This window comes from Schistocerca nitens, chromosome 1 (assembly GCF_023898315.1).
Source record: "Schistocerca nitens isolate TAMUIC-IGC-003100 chromosome 1, iqSchNite1.1, whole genome shotgun sequence".
Lineage (NCBI taxonomy): Eukaryota > Metazoa > Arthropoda > Insecta > Orthoptera > Acrididae > Schistocerca > Schistocerca nitens.
The window spans coordinates 490,635,622-490,651,912 of NC_064614.1; the positions used below are offsets into that span (position 1 = coordinate 490,635,622).

Consider the following 16,291-nt stretch of genomic DNA (forward strand, 5'->3'; position numbering starts at 1 on the left):
CATCTTGACGTGTATTTGTGAATTAAATTTAAGATTTGAAGAGACTGGGCTGGTTGCAGAGCTTGCTCGTTCAGGTCGATCAGGTAGGTAAACATCTTTACTGCAGAAGAGGATCTTAATGTAGTCATGCAATGTTTTGTGCAGTCACCAATTAAACCTGAAAGAAAAGTGTCAAAGAGGTATGGAACAGCAAGAACAAGCCTAAAAGTGATTAGAAAAAGCTGAATTTGGGGCCAAATACGTCTACTGCATATTAAGAGCTGAATGAAGATTATCTGGACAGATGTATGGAATTATGTGAGGTAAATGCAGTTCAGCAAGAAACCGGTTCCAAGGTTCATAAAAACATTCTTTGGAGTGGTGAAGCGATGGTTAAGGGGAAAGGCAGAGTGAACATATGGAAGTGTATGTACTAGGATTCTACAAATCCCATTGTGATGATGGAGTAAAACTCTCCTGATAAGAGTGTGTAGGCAGGGATTTTCAGAGGTCAGCTGCATAAATTACCTAGATATGCTTCAAGAATTGCTTTTGGAATTGGAAAATAGTCCACTGTTCGTACATTGGTAGCAGGTTAAGGGAAAGTTGATGTGGCAACAAGATGGAGCACCTCCACATTGTGTTGTTATTGCATGTCACTTTCTAAATGAAAAATTTTATGAATCATCTGGCAAATGGGATACTGTTGAATGTCCTGCATGATCCCCAGATATTACACCCATGGATTTTTTAAATCTGGGGTGTACTAAAAAATTAGGTTTCTTCTTCAAGATTCATAATGTTGAGAATTTGAAGTAACAAAATCCCATTTGAAAATATACAGTTCTGGAAGAATTTGCAACAAAATCATTTTTGAGAAGATGCAGTGTTTGCTTAGAACAGCATGGAAACCACTATGAGCATCTGTGTAGGTTCACTGAACTTTGTGTGTGATTGTGTTGGTAATAAATTGGTATTTTATTTTGTGTAGTGTTATTGCAACAAGTGCATTTTTGACAACTGACTTATGGCCAACTCTGTACTTTCACATTGAAAATGTGGAAAATTTTTCATATGTGCACATTTTTGTCTGCTCCCATATGATGAATACTTATTTCAGTCACATTGCTTAACAGTGTTTTCTTTAATTTTCGCACTTCTTCTCACTTTTCACCTTCAAAGTGTGTAGAACACTTTGCATGGAGGATGTTGTAATGTCGTAGTAAATTGAATTATTTTTCATTGTGTTAAGTGCTTCCAAACACTCTAAGCATCTTGAGACTCCAAACAATGGAAACTCCAGGTCGGTATATCAGCAGTGTAATGAAAAGATGGATGACTACGCACTGTTAAGATGAGGAGTTGAGTTGCAGACAGGCACAATGAAAAGACACTTACATATTAGCTTTTGGCCAAAGTCTTCATCAGAAAAGGAACTTGCCCTGGAATGAGAGACATCCTACCCAAGATCTTTCTCACCCTTCTAAAGTGGTGTTTCATCACACACCCAACCTCATCATCATCATCATCATCATCCTAGTCCATCCCTATGCCACTCCCAGTCCCTGTGGAAGACCCAGGTGCAGGACCTGCCCATCCACTCATCCAGTGCTGCCTATTCCAGTCCTGTCACAGGCTTATCTTATCTTATCCTATCAGAGCCAGGGCAACCTATGAAAGCAGTCATGTCATATACCAGCTTTGCTGCAATCGTTGCACAGCTTTTTATATTCGTATCACTTCCAACCAACTGTCCATCAGGATGAATGTCCATTGTCAAACTGTTGCCAAATGCAAAGCAGACTACCCTGGTGGCATAATATGTGGTTAAGTGTAACATGCTTGATTTCAATGGCTGCTTCACTACTTGAGGCATCTGGATACTCCCTCCCACTACCAGCTTTTCTGAGCCATGCAGATGGGAGTTATCCTTACAACACATTCTCTGCTTCCAAAGTTATCCCGGCCTCAATCTACGGTAACATACTGTCCCTACACCCTCCACCCAACAGTTTCCAACCTCTCTGTTGTGTCACCTCCGCCCTGTTCCCGTCTCCCACTCTCTTTGTGTGCTGCCCTCTGCCAATGCACCTGCCTGTTTCCCCTTCCCTGCTATTCTCCTTTTTCATGCGTGCTCCACAGGCACTGTTCTTTTCTCCTCCCACCTGTTCCCTGCTATCCTTCCCACTTCCCTGCCCCCTCCAGATTCCTGCTTCTGTTCTATGTGACAGCTGCATTCCAGTCTGAGCTGCTGAAGATGGCAGTCGTGTGTAAATGAGGTGTGTGTGTGTGTGTGTGTGTGTGTGTGTGTGTGTGTGTGTGTGTGTGCGTGCGTGCGTGCGTGCGTGTGTGCGTGCGTGTTTCCTTTTCTGAAGAAGGCTTTGGCCAAAAGCTAATATGTACGTGTCTTTTCGTTGTGCCTGTCTGCTACTCAATGTGTCTTCTTTATAGTGAGTAGCAATCTACCTTTGCCTTACATTGTTCATCCTCAGACTCCATTGCATAACATAAATATGTAGGGTTTCTGCAGTAACATGCTGTAAATTGATATTGTTGTGTGTGACCCTCACTTTGAAGTTTGTAAGGCAGTCATCGTACTGATTTTCATTGATTTAAGAAGGGCTGGTCTCAGCTTCAAGCACGGCAATGCAAGTGTATATGCTCGTATCTAAGACTGCGGTAAATCAAACTGTGCTCATTCCTCAAGACAGAACATCGTTTGCACTTACTCTGCACTAGTTAATTACATCTGACCACTCCATTTTACCACAAGTGCTCACTCCCAGACAGTGAGGGAGCAGTAGTGCTCTTGCTCGCCTACTAATGTCCTGAAATGGCCTGCTGTAGAGTGTGCTCTGCAACTGTGTACAGACACTTGTTATCTATCCATTTCTGTATTCTGCTACATCAGTGGTGGTCATTCCTATGTAAAAGTTTGTGCAGGGAATATGTGCTAGCTGGCAAACAATGTGGCGTGGTTTCACATGCTTATGTTATAGGGTTGACTAGTGATGGGGCTGCAGTAATCGTAGAGAGGTGATGCACTTGTGGGTTCAGCAGCAGTAAGGATTACATTGAGTAGGAACCTAGGGATGAGAATGTAGTCTGGAATGTCATACGGTTTGATAAGGATGTTATAGCTCTTATAAGAGCGATAGAATGTGGCAATGAGTGCCATGGGGAGAATACCAGGATGATGGTCTCCTGTGAAAGCATGTGTGTTGTTTGCCACTAATATGTCCTAACTGGTTGAGTACATGAATGGACTCTGAAGAACTATCCACCTTATGAACACCTTGTACTCAGTTGGTGAATGTGTTTCACACAGCAGGATGTAAACCTGTGTGTGTGTTGTACCACATGGGCCATTCGGATCCTCCCACTCTGCTGTAGTTTCCCAGGTGGCTGGAGATGGAACCTAGCTTTCCAATACATCCTCACATCTCACCATACTCTTAATCTCCACCTCCATCAACAATCCCTGCCTTCTTTTCCCCCCTCTCTTTTTGTTTTAAAATGTAATTACTTTTTTACTTCATTTTTTCCATTCCTTCCTCTCTTGCCCACCTCGTCCTCTTTCCCACTCAATCTCAAACTGTAGGCTTGGCCTCCATCACTCCACCCATTCCTTCCTTCCCCCTCTCTCTGTCTTTTCTTACTAGTTCATAACTGCATTTGCATTCTACTTCCTCTTAATTGACCTTTACTTCTACATTGTCATTACATCTACCCTGGACTGAACCTGGCACAGTGTACTAACTTTAGCATTCAACTCACTCACCTGCCCACTCCCCCCCCCCCCCCCCCCCAATTCTCATAACAGACAACAGTTATATCCCTCTCATTGTTAAGTGGTTAAACACTGGACTCACATTCTGGAGGACGACGGTTGAATCCTGCGTCCGGCCATCCTGATTTAGGTTTTCCGTGATTTCCCTAAATCGCTCCAGGCAAATGCCGGGATGGTTCCTTTCAAAGTGTACGGCCGACTTCCTTCCCTGTCCTTCCCTAATCCGATGAGACCGATGACCTTGCTGTCTGGTCTCCTTCCCCAAAACAACCCAACCCCTCTCATTGTTAGTTTCATAACTTGTATGAAAATTATATTATTACTATTTGAAATTATTTTTCCGGTAATGACACTAAAGTGTTCAGTCAGGTGAATTTCCTAATGATCTTCAGAAAGTAACTTATTCATAGTAATCTGTCTGTTAAAAATAATGGTTGGTATACAGAATTACTTTTAGTAATATGGAAAAAAATTTACATTTAAGTAAGCAGTGATGCACATTGTAGTGAAGTAGATCACTAAATCTGGAGGAGTCACATTATAAATAAAACTGTTGCAGAACTCATCACGCCAGTCTTCATTGGAGGAAGTCACTCACAAACGTGAGCTGCTGAGTCAGAAGGAAGAACTAATAGAATGCCTTCAGGATGAGCTGGTAAAAGTGCGCTTGAGAGAGGCAGAGAACGATGCACTTATTCGTGATCTCCGTGCACGTATACAGGAGTTGGAAGAGGTAGTTACTACTTGCCATTTTGTAATGACAACTTCCTGAAATGATTTTAATTAAAACTATGTCAGATGGCTGCAAATGTAGGTTGTGGATTTATTGCACATCAATCTATATTCACACTATATTGTTATGTACATTTAATTTTATACTGTTTGATACAGTTTCTAAAAAGCAGGTATGTTTTTCAGTGAGGATCGTGTGACCAAATTGTGTATTAGAAAATAAGTGGCCAATGGGTGATCACAGTACATTACCATTTTAAATACTTACGCCAAAAAATTAGCTACTTCCTGTAGCTGAAAAACATTTCAGTGCTTTCTTTGGGTTTATGATACGTTGATTACATTTACCTATCTTGAAATTACATTTGGTTTGTAATTAATTTGTCATGTACAAGCTACAGGTATGCAAAATTAAACTTTTTGTTTACTGATGTAACATGAAGTCATAAACATATTCCCAGTAGATTTTTAGTTTTGATACATAAAAGATTATAAATTACCTTCTTATTTATTTATTGTTTTTAATAGAATTTGAGTGGTCACTTTTATTCAGTCTAAAGTTAGCAGCAATTCAAAAGAGCAAGCATACCTTAATCTTTTAAATGTTGTCATTCTTTGTACTGATAAAACATTGTGCAACAGCATTTTGAAATAATCTTGTTTCTGTGAGTGAGATGTTACAAAATTTGCAGGATAAGAAAACTCTTCGTGAAACTACTCCAGACAATTCTGTGGCCCATCTCCAAGAGGAACTGATAGCTGTCAAACTAAGGGAGGCAGAGGCAAACCTCTCACTCAAGGACCTGAGGCAGAGAGTTTCGGATTTAATTGCACAGTGGCAGAGGCATTTGCAGGTAATGTTCATCACCAAATTTTGTCACCTATTACAACAGTTCTTTAATACAAGCAGAATTAGGAATCAACGAAATCCATTTCAGGCGATGATGACCGCGCAGTTGAGTGCCCCACAAAGCAAACATCATCATCAACAACATCCATTAGTAATAGCCCTCTAGCCTCCATAGAATTTTACATAGAGGTTCAGTGACAAGTTTGTGCTCACAGAATACAGTGTGTCCAAGATAAAAGTGGCCCATGTCAATAATAGACACATTCAGTCAAGGGAAAACATTGTGTTTATCATTGTAAAATATTTCTAAACTTTACGGGGAGCAACAACTAGAGTTGTGACAATTAGTATTAAAGTAATCAAAAGACAAGACAACCAGGAACTTTGAGAATAAAGTGTAGTTTATGATGTGGGGGTTGCTTCCCTCTTGGACATACTGTATTTTGTGATTTGACAGGAGAGGTGTCACTTTTGAACTAGAGAAATATGCTTTGTGTACATTTAATTGAGAATTTCTAAGAGCATAATTCTTTCCAGAGGTGTGAATTGGCATGTTGTTGACACAGATGAGGTAAGATTATTTTTCATGGAGTTCTCTTTTAATCAAAAGCAAACTGTCACAAGAAACAATAGCCATTAATCAGTTAAATATAACAAATTGATAAGTCTGGGAGAGAACCTTTAGTGGTTAAAATGATGGACTCTCTTTGAGAGCAATGATGTTTAAACTCAAACCATCGTGGTGTATGGTTTTCATGATCCCAATGTATCATAATGTGAATGCTGGAATAATTTTTTGAACAAGACCCCAGTTGATGAAGTCCTCCTTCAATTGTCACATGTTGGCATATGCTCAGTCTATAGCGAAGACTATGCCAACAGGACATTAAACTCTTTGACCTTCCCCCACCTCTCATTTGGATTGTAATAGCTACACATGTCTCAGTTCAGTAACATGTGCTTTACTCACACTTACGTATAAAGTGTGCACATACATTCCACTATCCATGAATTACAGTGCTGTGAGTAATCTGTTTCTGTTAGTGCAGTTGTCAGCCTTCCGTTAAGAAGAAAGTCATATATTTACATTTTGCTTCATCCATCACTTCTTTCCTTTCGTATCAATAGTCCTTAGTTATTTCCTTGTATTTTCTCCTCCCCTTGCCCTCCCATTCCAGCATACTCTCGCTAATACTGGTTTAGAACATGAATTAAAATCACAAGTACAAGAAGCACAGATCACAGTTGATACAAAAGTTTTTCTCGTGTACTTATTTTGTTAGAGGGTTGAAAGACAGTTGACATTCAGTATGTGATTGATTGTTTCTGTTTTATGTGTCTTATTAATTTAGTAATTAATTAGAACATATCCAGTCTCCTGTCATTTTTGCACTGACAGTAAGTTTTGGACTGGGAGCTACAATAAGCAAAAACAAAATACTGAAAGATTAGCTACAAATGTTTTAGTCCCCCAGGGGATCCACAACTCTTTTGTGGATACGTGCGTGGTGAGCACGAGGCCCCAAGCTATTGTAGCCTTCTTTCTCTCCAGGGCTGCATTTCCTTCCCCTTCCCCTCCTTGCTCCTTTCCCATCCCCCTCTCCTCTCCCTCTCTTGGTGTCCTTGCTTATGTTGGCCCCCGCTATCCTCCTGGTTCTGTTGGTTTTACAATTCTGCTTTGTTGTGTAATCATCTCCTCCTTTTGGCATTCCTTGGTCCCCCTCTGGGTTTGATCTCCATTACAAAATTTCTCCTCCGTAGTGTGAGCCATTTGGGGAAGAGCACCTTACCTAGTGTCTCCGACGTGCGCCCTCCTAGTACATTCCACCTCTTTTTTCACGTCGTTGTCTGATGCTAGGGTGCGTGCATAGCCAGCACGGTAGCCAGCCCGTGTGGTGGGGTCACTATGTACCCTTTTGGTTGAGCCCCCTGAACACACAGGGATCACACTTCTGATACCTGAGCTGTGACCTCCTCATGCATGCCTTGGAGTGGTTGCTCGTCATCCTGGAGCATCGGAACTCCCGGCAATGGCCGCTGTGCCAGACGGCCCTTGCTGTGGCTGGGTGGCGCCCGTGAGGAGAGCCCCTGATCGGAGTGGGTGGTATCAGGGCGGACGCTATGCACATGAAACACATACGGGTCCAGAACTCTGGCCGTTCTTCTGCGGCCATCTCTCTGTGTGGAACTGATTCTTCAAGTGCTGCTTCTCTTGCCCCTTCGGCCTTCCCTTCCATGGCTACCCCCTGGGAAGAGGGTCAGGCCCGTCGGCTAGGGGCGAAACCTTTTCCCCATTATCTGGTTTGCACCAGGACTGATGGGGATACTTTCACCAATACAAAACCTTTATTCTTTGTGGAAAACATTGAAGACAAGTTTGGCGAAGTGGACTCTCTGAGCAAGATGCGGTCGGATTCGTTGCTGATCAAAACTGCTTCAGCTGCCCAATCTGCGGCCCTTCGTGCCTGTACCCATCTTGGCACAATTCCTGTGTCCATTACCCCCCACCAGTCTCTAAATATGGTACAAGGTGCAATTTTTCACAGGGACCTCATCCTTCAAACTGATGAGGAACTTCGGGACAGTCTCTGACGACGGGGTGTTCACTTTGTTCGGTGTGTTCAGAAGGGTCCTAAAGACAATCGCATTGATACTGGTGCCTTTATCCTGGCCTTTAAAGGGGATACCCTCCCTGAGAAAGTTCAGATTATGCTTTATCGATGTGATGTGAAGCCGTACATCCCACCTCCTATGAGGTGAGGTGTTGTAAGTGCTTGCGTTTTGGACACGTCTTCCCGCTGTTCACAGGCCCCTCTCTGTGGTGACTGTGGACGTCCACTCCATGAGGGGAGTCCCTGTGTTCCCCCTCCTGCGTGTGTAAATTGTCATGGTAGTCATTCTCCACGTTCACCAGATTGCCCAGTATATAAGAAGGAAAGAAGATACAGGAGTACAAGTCCCTCAATCGTTTAACCTACACAGAGGCCCGTAAGAAATATACAAGTCTTCACCCTGTGTCCATGACATCTAGTTACACCTTGGTTACATCTTCACCCCTTCCTCCCCCTTCCTTACCCCCATCCCGGACCCCTCTCCTCCCCCCCCCTCCCCTGCGGCCCCCACGCCTTCTCCTCTGGGCGCTGCTCCCCCTCCCCAGCCGGAGAAGTGTCCCACTCCTTCGGCGTCTGCCGGTCAAGGGCGCCTCTCCCGGGATGCCCCTTCCAGGCCAAAGGTCTGCTGCCGCGCGACAACCGCGACAACCGCGAGAGCCGCGATCTGTCGGCCCCCAGGTCGCCCGGTCTCTTTCTGTTCCTGATCTTGCTGCAGCTGGCTCCTTTATGCCACATAGCCCTCCTCGATCTCAGCCTGAAAAGAACTGGGACAAAGAGCCTCTGGTTTTACCGGAGGTCCCTTCCCCGACTTCACAACCGGATTCTGACCTGTCGTTCATGGATGTTGCCCCCTCCTTGTCGGTGACGGGTGGGGACCCGGCGGTATGACTGGCTTTAGCGTGTTCAGCCCCCATTTAAATCATCGTTCTGTGGTTCTCCAATGGAATTGTAATGGATACTATCGTCACCTTGCAGCTTGTGTGGTTCTCCAGGAATCTAATTTTACTGATGCTCACTCACCGACCCTCCGTGAGTTCCGTGTTTTTTGTTGAAATCGGGTCGGACCCCTGCGGGCTTCTGGTGGCGTTTGTACGTTGGTCCGTACAGACATTGCTAGCATGTGGATTCCTCTTCAAACTACATTGGAAGCGGTTGCTGTTAGGGTCCACTTAGACTCTGCGGTCACAGTTTGCAATCTTTATCTCCCTCCTGACAGGACTCTTACACCTGCTGCCTTAACTGCCCTTCTTCAGCAACTTTCTCCTCGCTTCCTCCTCCTTGGGGATTTTAATGCTCATCATCCCTTGTGGGGCAGTGGCTTTCCGTCTAGACGAGGTCTTCTTATAGACCAGTTTATTGCAGACCACGACTTGTGCCTTCTTAATGATGGCTCCCCTACTCATTTCAGTGCCGGTCATGGTACCTTTTCTGCCATTGATCTTTCTCTTTCTTCTCCCTCTCTCCTCCCTTCATTACACTGGTCGCCACATGATGACCTTCGTGATAGCGACCATTTCCCGTTGATTATCTCGCTCCCTTCCTGCCCAGGTCGTGTTTTCTCCCTCTTTGTTGGGTTGTATTGATGATGTCCTACGTGACGTGTCTGACGCGATTGTTCGCGCTGCTAACCTTGATGTCCCGCGCTCATCTGGACCATTTCATTGCCGGCAAGTCCCATGGTGGAGTATGGCCATTGCCATTGCCATCTGTGATCGCTGTCGAGCTTTGCAACACTTTAAGAGGCACCCATCCGTAGCCAGCCTTACTACCTTTAAACACCTCCGCACTAAAGCCCGTTATTTAATCAAACAGAGCAAGCAGATATGTTGGGAACGATTCGTTTCTTCCCGTGGTTCTACTGTCCCTCTGTCACAGGTATGGGCTACACTTCGCTCTCTCCAAGGCTGCTATCGGCAGTCCACCCTCCCAGGCCTTCACCTCCCAGATGGCCTTTGTACGGACCCATTAGTTCTTGCAGAACATCTTGCGACCCATTTTGCAGTGGCATCAGCATCAGCCTCCTATCCAGCTGCTTTCCTTCACCAGAAGCAGTGGGCTCAAGCTTCCACCTTATGTTTCACCCCTTGTGAGTCAGAATCTTACAACGAACCTTTTACTGAATGGGAATTTCTTTCTGCTCTATCTTCTTCTCATGATACGGCTCCTGGCCCAGATTCCATTCATAACCAACTGCTTCAACATCTCAGTGCTCCACAACGGCAACATCTTCTTCGGGTGTTTAACCGTATCTGGCTCCAGGGCGACTTCCGTTCTCAGTGGAGGGATAGCATCGTGGTTCCTGTCCTTAAGCCTGGTAAGAACCCCCTATCTGTTGACAGCTATCGGCCAATTAGTTTGACCAATGTTGTTTGTAAGTTACTTGAACGGATGGTAGCCCGTCGGCTCTATTGGGTCCTCAAATCTCGGGATCTATTGTCCCCTTACCAGTGTGGCTTTCGAGAGGGACTGTCTCCAATCAATCATTTACTTCGCTTGGAATCCGCAGTTCGGCAGGCTTTTTCCCAGTGCCGCCAGTTGGTTGCAGTGATTTTTGACCTTCGCAAGGCCTATGACATGGCCTGGCGCCATCACATCTTACTTACCCTTCATCAGTGGGGTCTTCGGGGCCCACTCCCGATTTTTATCCGCCAGTTCCTGTTCCATCGGTCATTCAGAGTTCGAGTTGGTACTGTTTTTAGTTCTCCACGGACCCAGGAGACGGGCATCCCACAGGGTTCTGTCTTGAGTGTCCTTCTTTTCCTCATTGCTATCGATGGACTTGTGGCCTCTGTCAGTCCCTTGGTCGCCCCTGCCCTGTATGTGGATGATTTCTGCATTTGGGTTAGTTCCTCCTCGTTGGCATCTGCAGAACGGCTGCTCCAGGGAGCTATACGGTGTGCCTCTGCATGGACCCTCTCACACGGGTTTCAATTCTCTCCTTCAAAATCGCGGGTGGTCCACTTCTGTCGCCGTACTACGATCCACCCTGATCCAGAGCTCTATCTCTATGCACAATGATTGCCTGTGGTCCCACGGTTTCGTTTCCTGGGTCTTCTTTTCGACAACAAGCTCACTTGGCTGCCCCATATCAGACTCCTGAAGGTAGGATGTTTCCGTAAACTCAATGTCCTTCGCTTCCTTGCCCACTCCTCTTGGGGTGCGGACCGTTTCCTCCTTCTCCGTCTTTATCGTGCTCTAGTTCTGTCTCGCTTGGACTATGGTTGTCAAGTTTATGGTTCAGCTGCTCCTTCCACACTGCACGTGCTGGATCCAGTCCAACATCGTGGTATCCGTTTGGCCACCGGTGCCTTCCCTACTAGCCCTGTTGATAGTCTCCTGGTTGAAGCTGGGATCCCCCCCCCCCCCTTTCCGTTCGGCGGTCCCAGCTTCTGGTGTCGTATGCACTCGCTATCCGTTCCTCTCCCACTCATCCTTTCTACTCTATCCTGTTCCCAGACCATGGACATCGCCCACCCGACTCCTGCCCACGGGCGGGTTTACCGGTTGGGCTCCGCCTTGGGTCTCTTTGCCGTGATTTTCAGCTTCCTTCTTTGTCCTGTCTTCCTCACTCCCTCCCCTCCATCCCCCCTTGGTTAGTTCCTCTGCCTCGAATTCGAATGGATCTCCGCCGAGGTCCATCCACCCGGTGGTGTTCCGTTGCTTTTTCCGCCAAATTTTATGGGAGTTTCGGGATGCTGTTGTTTTTTACACTGATGGCTCTAAATCAGCTGATCATGTGGGGTATGCCTTCACGTCCTCTGTTGGAACGGAAAATCATCTGCTGCCACCAACATATGGGGTGTTTACTGCCGAATTGATGGCAATTTCCCAGGCCCTTACCTTTATTAAACAGTCCCAACACAACCGCGTTTTGTTATGTACGGACTCGATGAGTGGCCTTCTTGCTATTGACCGGTGTTTTTCACGCCATCCCTTGGTCTCTGCCATCCATGACCATCTCGTTGATATTCACCGTGCTGCTTGTTCCATTGACTTCCTGTAGGTTCCTGGCCATGTGGGTATCCCGGGTAATGAGCTCGCTGATCGTTTGGCTGGGGGGAGCAGTCACTTACCCCCCGTTTTCTGTAACCCCTCCAGCAGCGGTTTTACGGCTTCATATCAAATCCCACTTCGCACAGTCATGGGCCAATTCTTGGGAGGCTACTCCCCTATCTAATAAACTTCGTGCGATTAAGGTGACACCAGGCCCGTGGCGTTCTTCCTTTCGCCTCTCCCGAAAGGTCTCGACCACACTGTGTTGTCTCCGCATTGGCCATACCAGGCTGACCCATAGTTTTCTTTTGCATGATGAGCCACCCCCCACTTTGTGGTTGTGGAGCCTTCCAGTCAGTAGCCCACATTTTGGTTGAATGCCCCCTTCTTTTGGCTCTGCGTACTAAGTACAGACTCCCCCACACTTCACCTTTGATGTTGGCTGACGATTCCCGGATGGTCTCTCTGGTTCTCGGTTTCCTCCAGGAAAGTGGTTTTTATTCTGTTTTTTAAGGTTTTTAATCTCTCTCTGGTGTTGGGGCAGGGCGGTGAGTATTCGGGTGTCTCCCACTGTACGCCCTGTTCGGAGATTCCCGATTCACCTCCCTGGCGGAGATCCTCTTTTCTTCCCATTTTACTCTGTTTTTACCCTCTTTTTTGTTTTTTTTAAAAAAAAGGATTGCTTAGTCTCCTTTTCCCATACGTACTTCTACATTCTAGCGGTTGCACCTTTTAAGTCACAGGTGGTCTGGCCTATGCTGCTTCAGCATAGCGTTGGGTTCGTTCTCTTGCTGACTTCCCTCATTTTGTTTTTACCATTGACAACATGACTGCCCTTTTACGTTTTTAGCTTTTTCCCTTTTATTGTTCTGACTTTCTTGAGATGTCCCATTAGCGGAATGGACCATATTTGAAACAAGGGACTGACGACCTTGCTGTTAGGTCCCTTAAACCTCAACCAACCAACCAACCAACCAACAAATGTTTTAGCATGTGAACAACTACTGGTTTGAACATCACACGTATTTCCCCACTGTTACATTGACTTTATGATTGTAGTGAGTGATTTCTGCAGGAACATCGAATGGAAGCTCAGCCTCCACCTGATAGTACACCGAAGAAACTGCTTTTTTGGGAAAGTCGGGGAAATGAGACACAACGTCTTGAGGAAGACCTGATGACAACACGTCTTCGTGAAATGGAGGCACTCACAGAATTGAAAGAACTCAGACTAAAGGTTATGGAACTTGAGACACAGGTATTGTGCAATATGTGTTTTAAACTTCTAATAGTTCTTTATGGCTCTGATGTAGACTGTATGTTAAATCTCCAATTCTGTATAATACATTATCTGAGTGTTCAATGTATTCTAATGGATAAAAGCTCTATCTTTATTTATTAAGTTTGTAAGATTTTATAAATTTTATTTCTGTGCTAGGCTTACCTACATTTGTACTAAAAGGTTTTGTACAAAAGTGTCTCCCTTGGAATAAGAAATTGCCTTTTTTTGAGGCAGCTTCATCACTGAACTTTCCTAATGTGTTAGTTTTCCCATTTCAGTGCAGTTTCTTTCATGGGTAAAGGACCTAGATCTTCAGTAAAACTAAATTCCTTGTGTTTATTTCTTATCCAGGTTATAGAGCCACATAAATATGCTCTTGAAAAAGATGTTATTTTTATAATAAACATTGATATATCATCAGCAAAAAGACTGCATTTGTACAATCTGAATTAGAAAATTACTAATCTATTGTTAGTGCAATATGTTTGTCATTGTGCTAGATGCCAAGGATAGAAAATGCACATGAAAATAAGTAACTAAACAGTAATCACAGTGACAAATAACTCAAGCCTGAATTATTTTTGACATAGAACTTAATACAAATCTTTGCCTACAATGGAAAAAGTGTACATCACCAGGTGAACATTCTTCATAGTCTGACTCACAATTTATCATTAACCAGTTTTTGTTATACTTTACAAGTGTGCTCTTGATGCATACTGTTTCTTTTGGTCCTGGGAGTAGCAGAAGGTTAACACTGACAGAAAGCCTGTGAAAGACAAAGGTCGGAAGCAGAGTTCTGGTCTGCAGCATAGTTTAATTTTGCACATTTATCAGCAGCAGTGCACAATTCCTTTGTGACTTAAATGTTCATTTCAAAAGACACAAGAGTTCAGATATTGGTAACCATACTTGCAACTAAATTACGCTTAATTTCAAAATTAAGTGATTTTCTCTTCAAATATTTACGTTGATGTTGAGGTAAGCTGGTTTCCGTTATGCACTTCTGTACATATAAAGTTCTTCCCTGTGATGAAGTTGAATGCCCTGCCACATATAATGTAGAGGTAGATGTGCAGATTAGAGACAAAATGTAAAATATGGTTCATATTTTTTCAAATGCTCAGTACCTAGCAAATGAAAGCCTATGGTGGATTATTGTTGATACACCTTTTTTTTCTAGGTCCAAGTAAGCACAAACCAGTTGCGACGACAGGATGAGGAGAAAAAGAACCTTAGAGATGAACTTGATCAGGTTATGACACGTGAACGAGAATTACAGTCAAAGCTCAAAGAACAGCAGAATAGATACTCTGATCTTGAATCAAAGGTGTGTGTATATTTTTTACTAGTGTTAATGTATCAGCCTTGTTGATTTACGATAGCTCTCAGAATTCTGACTTGTATTTCATTGCTAAATCGAAAAAAAAAAAAAAAAAAAAATTATCAACAAGAAAGGAAACATTTACAAGGTGTCCTGTTATACTGACCACTCCAAATGACTCTTTTTAAATAAAAAATGCACCAAGCAAATGTTGGTTAGCTGCCAAGGAAATGTTGACCAGGAAGACTGCCTTCATTGTAACTTTGTTCTTTATGAACATATGAACAGTAGCACACCTTTTTTAAGTAGCACCCTATATTTTTTATTTGGTAATACATTTCATCTTCAAGACCTTTGTACTATTCATGTAAACATGATGTTTTTAAAACCATGATACAAAATTGACTTTGACCCTCCTGCACGACCACACAGTGCAGTATAGTGTGCAGTGCACTGCTGCACAATGCACTACATTACATGGAGTAATGTAACTCCTCCACTTGCAGCAGTTGACAGTAAACTAATGGCAAAATAAGGAAAATGTATACCAGTCATTCAATCAAGTTTATGAGTTCACTGCACTGTTCATTTCAAAAGGCTGTAGATTTCACATATTGGAGAGTGATGTGTTTATCTGGCTATCTAATTGGTCAATAAGGGGAACATAGCATAGTTTCTGTGGTCGCCTATGTTACTGTTACTGTGAGGGCCATTCTTCATGGTCACAGCACAGCTCTAAGCCACGATGTCGGAGAATAAGCAGCCAGCCCAAACTGGCAAATACACTAATCCGTTGTCCCATCTTACAGATATGCAGCACCCATGTACCTTATATTATCTGCACGTGTTAATAGACAGTTCTCCCACAATTTTCTGTCCAAAACTTTACTGCTAATAAAAAAATCTACTAAATACCATAACGATCTTTAATTGTTTGGGAGGACACAGAGTGTAAGACCCCAAGGGCCAGTCACTTTTGTGTTACATTTCTAATAGTGTAATGTTTATGTGAATGGTATATTGTGATACATTTGTGAAAGTCTCTTGAGAATGGGAAGCAGATTTTAAAAAATTGGTGTTTAAAAAAGGTGTACTGCTGTTCATCTCTCTGTAAAGAACAAAGCTGCAAGAAAAAAAGTATGTTGGTTAATGCCCCCTTGTGGTTAAACATAATTTTTTTGATACATTTTTTCTTTTTCTTCTGGGCAAAAAGTTAATAGGGGTTGTCAAGATAAATAATATACTTTGTATACAAATGCTATAAACAAAGCTACCTAGCCAACATTTACATTTTACAATTACTGCAAGTTAATACAAAAAATAATCAATTTTTGACAATGTAATGTAAGTAGATAAATTAAAAATGCACTCAACAAGTGGTGGCAGGAGAACACCACACAGACACACACACACACACACACACACACACACACACACACACACACACACTCACACAGATAAATAGATATAAATAAAGGTTTTATGTATGCAAGCTTTTGGAGACAGTGGCTCCTTCTTCCAGCAGAAGGGTTGAAGGGGAAGGAAGAGGGGTGAAAGAATAGGACTGGAGAATTTAGGAAAAGGGGTACAATTCAGAAAAGTCACCCAGAACTCCAGGTCACGGAAGACTTGCAGCATGAGATGAGAAGGAAAGACTGATCATTATGGGCTCCACTGGACAAGATTTGAAAACCTGAGAGCTTAAAGATGGAAGACAGGGTAATATACA

At 43.6% G+C, this 16,291-nt stretch overlaps 1 protein-coding gene across 3 annotated transcripts in view; it reads left to right on the forward strand.

The window, feature by feature from the left end:
* LOC126252582 (ecotropic viral integration site 5 ortholog) overlaps positions 1-16,291 on the forward strand; it is a 372,193-nt gene that overhangs the window by 336,495 nt on the left and 19,407 nt on the right. For all 3 annotated transcript variants that reach the window (XM_049953493.1, XM_049953486.1, XM_049953501.1), the window contains exons 12-15: positions 4,329-4,502; positions 5,194-5,355; positions 13,032-13,214; positions 14,422-14,568. In XM_049953493.1, coding sequence (XP_049809450.1) covers positions 4,329-4,502; positions 5,194-5,355; positions 13,032-13,214; positions 14,422-14,568 — 666 coding nt within the window. The remainder of the gene's footprint in view (positions 1-4,328; positions 4,503-5,193; positions 5,356-13,031; positions 13,215-14,421; positions 14,569-16,291) is intronic.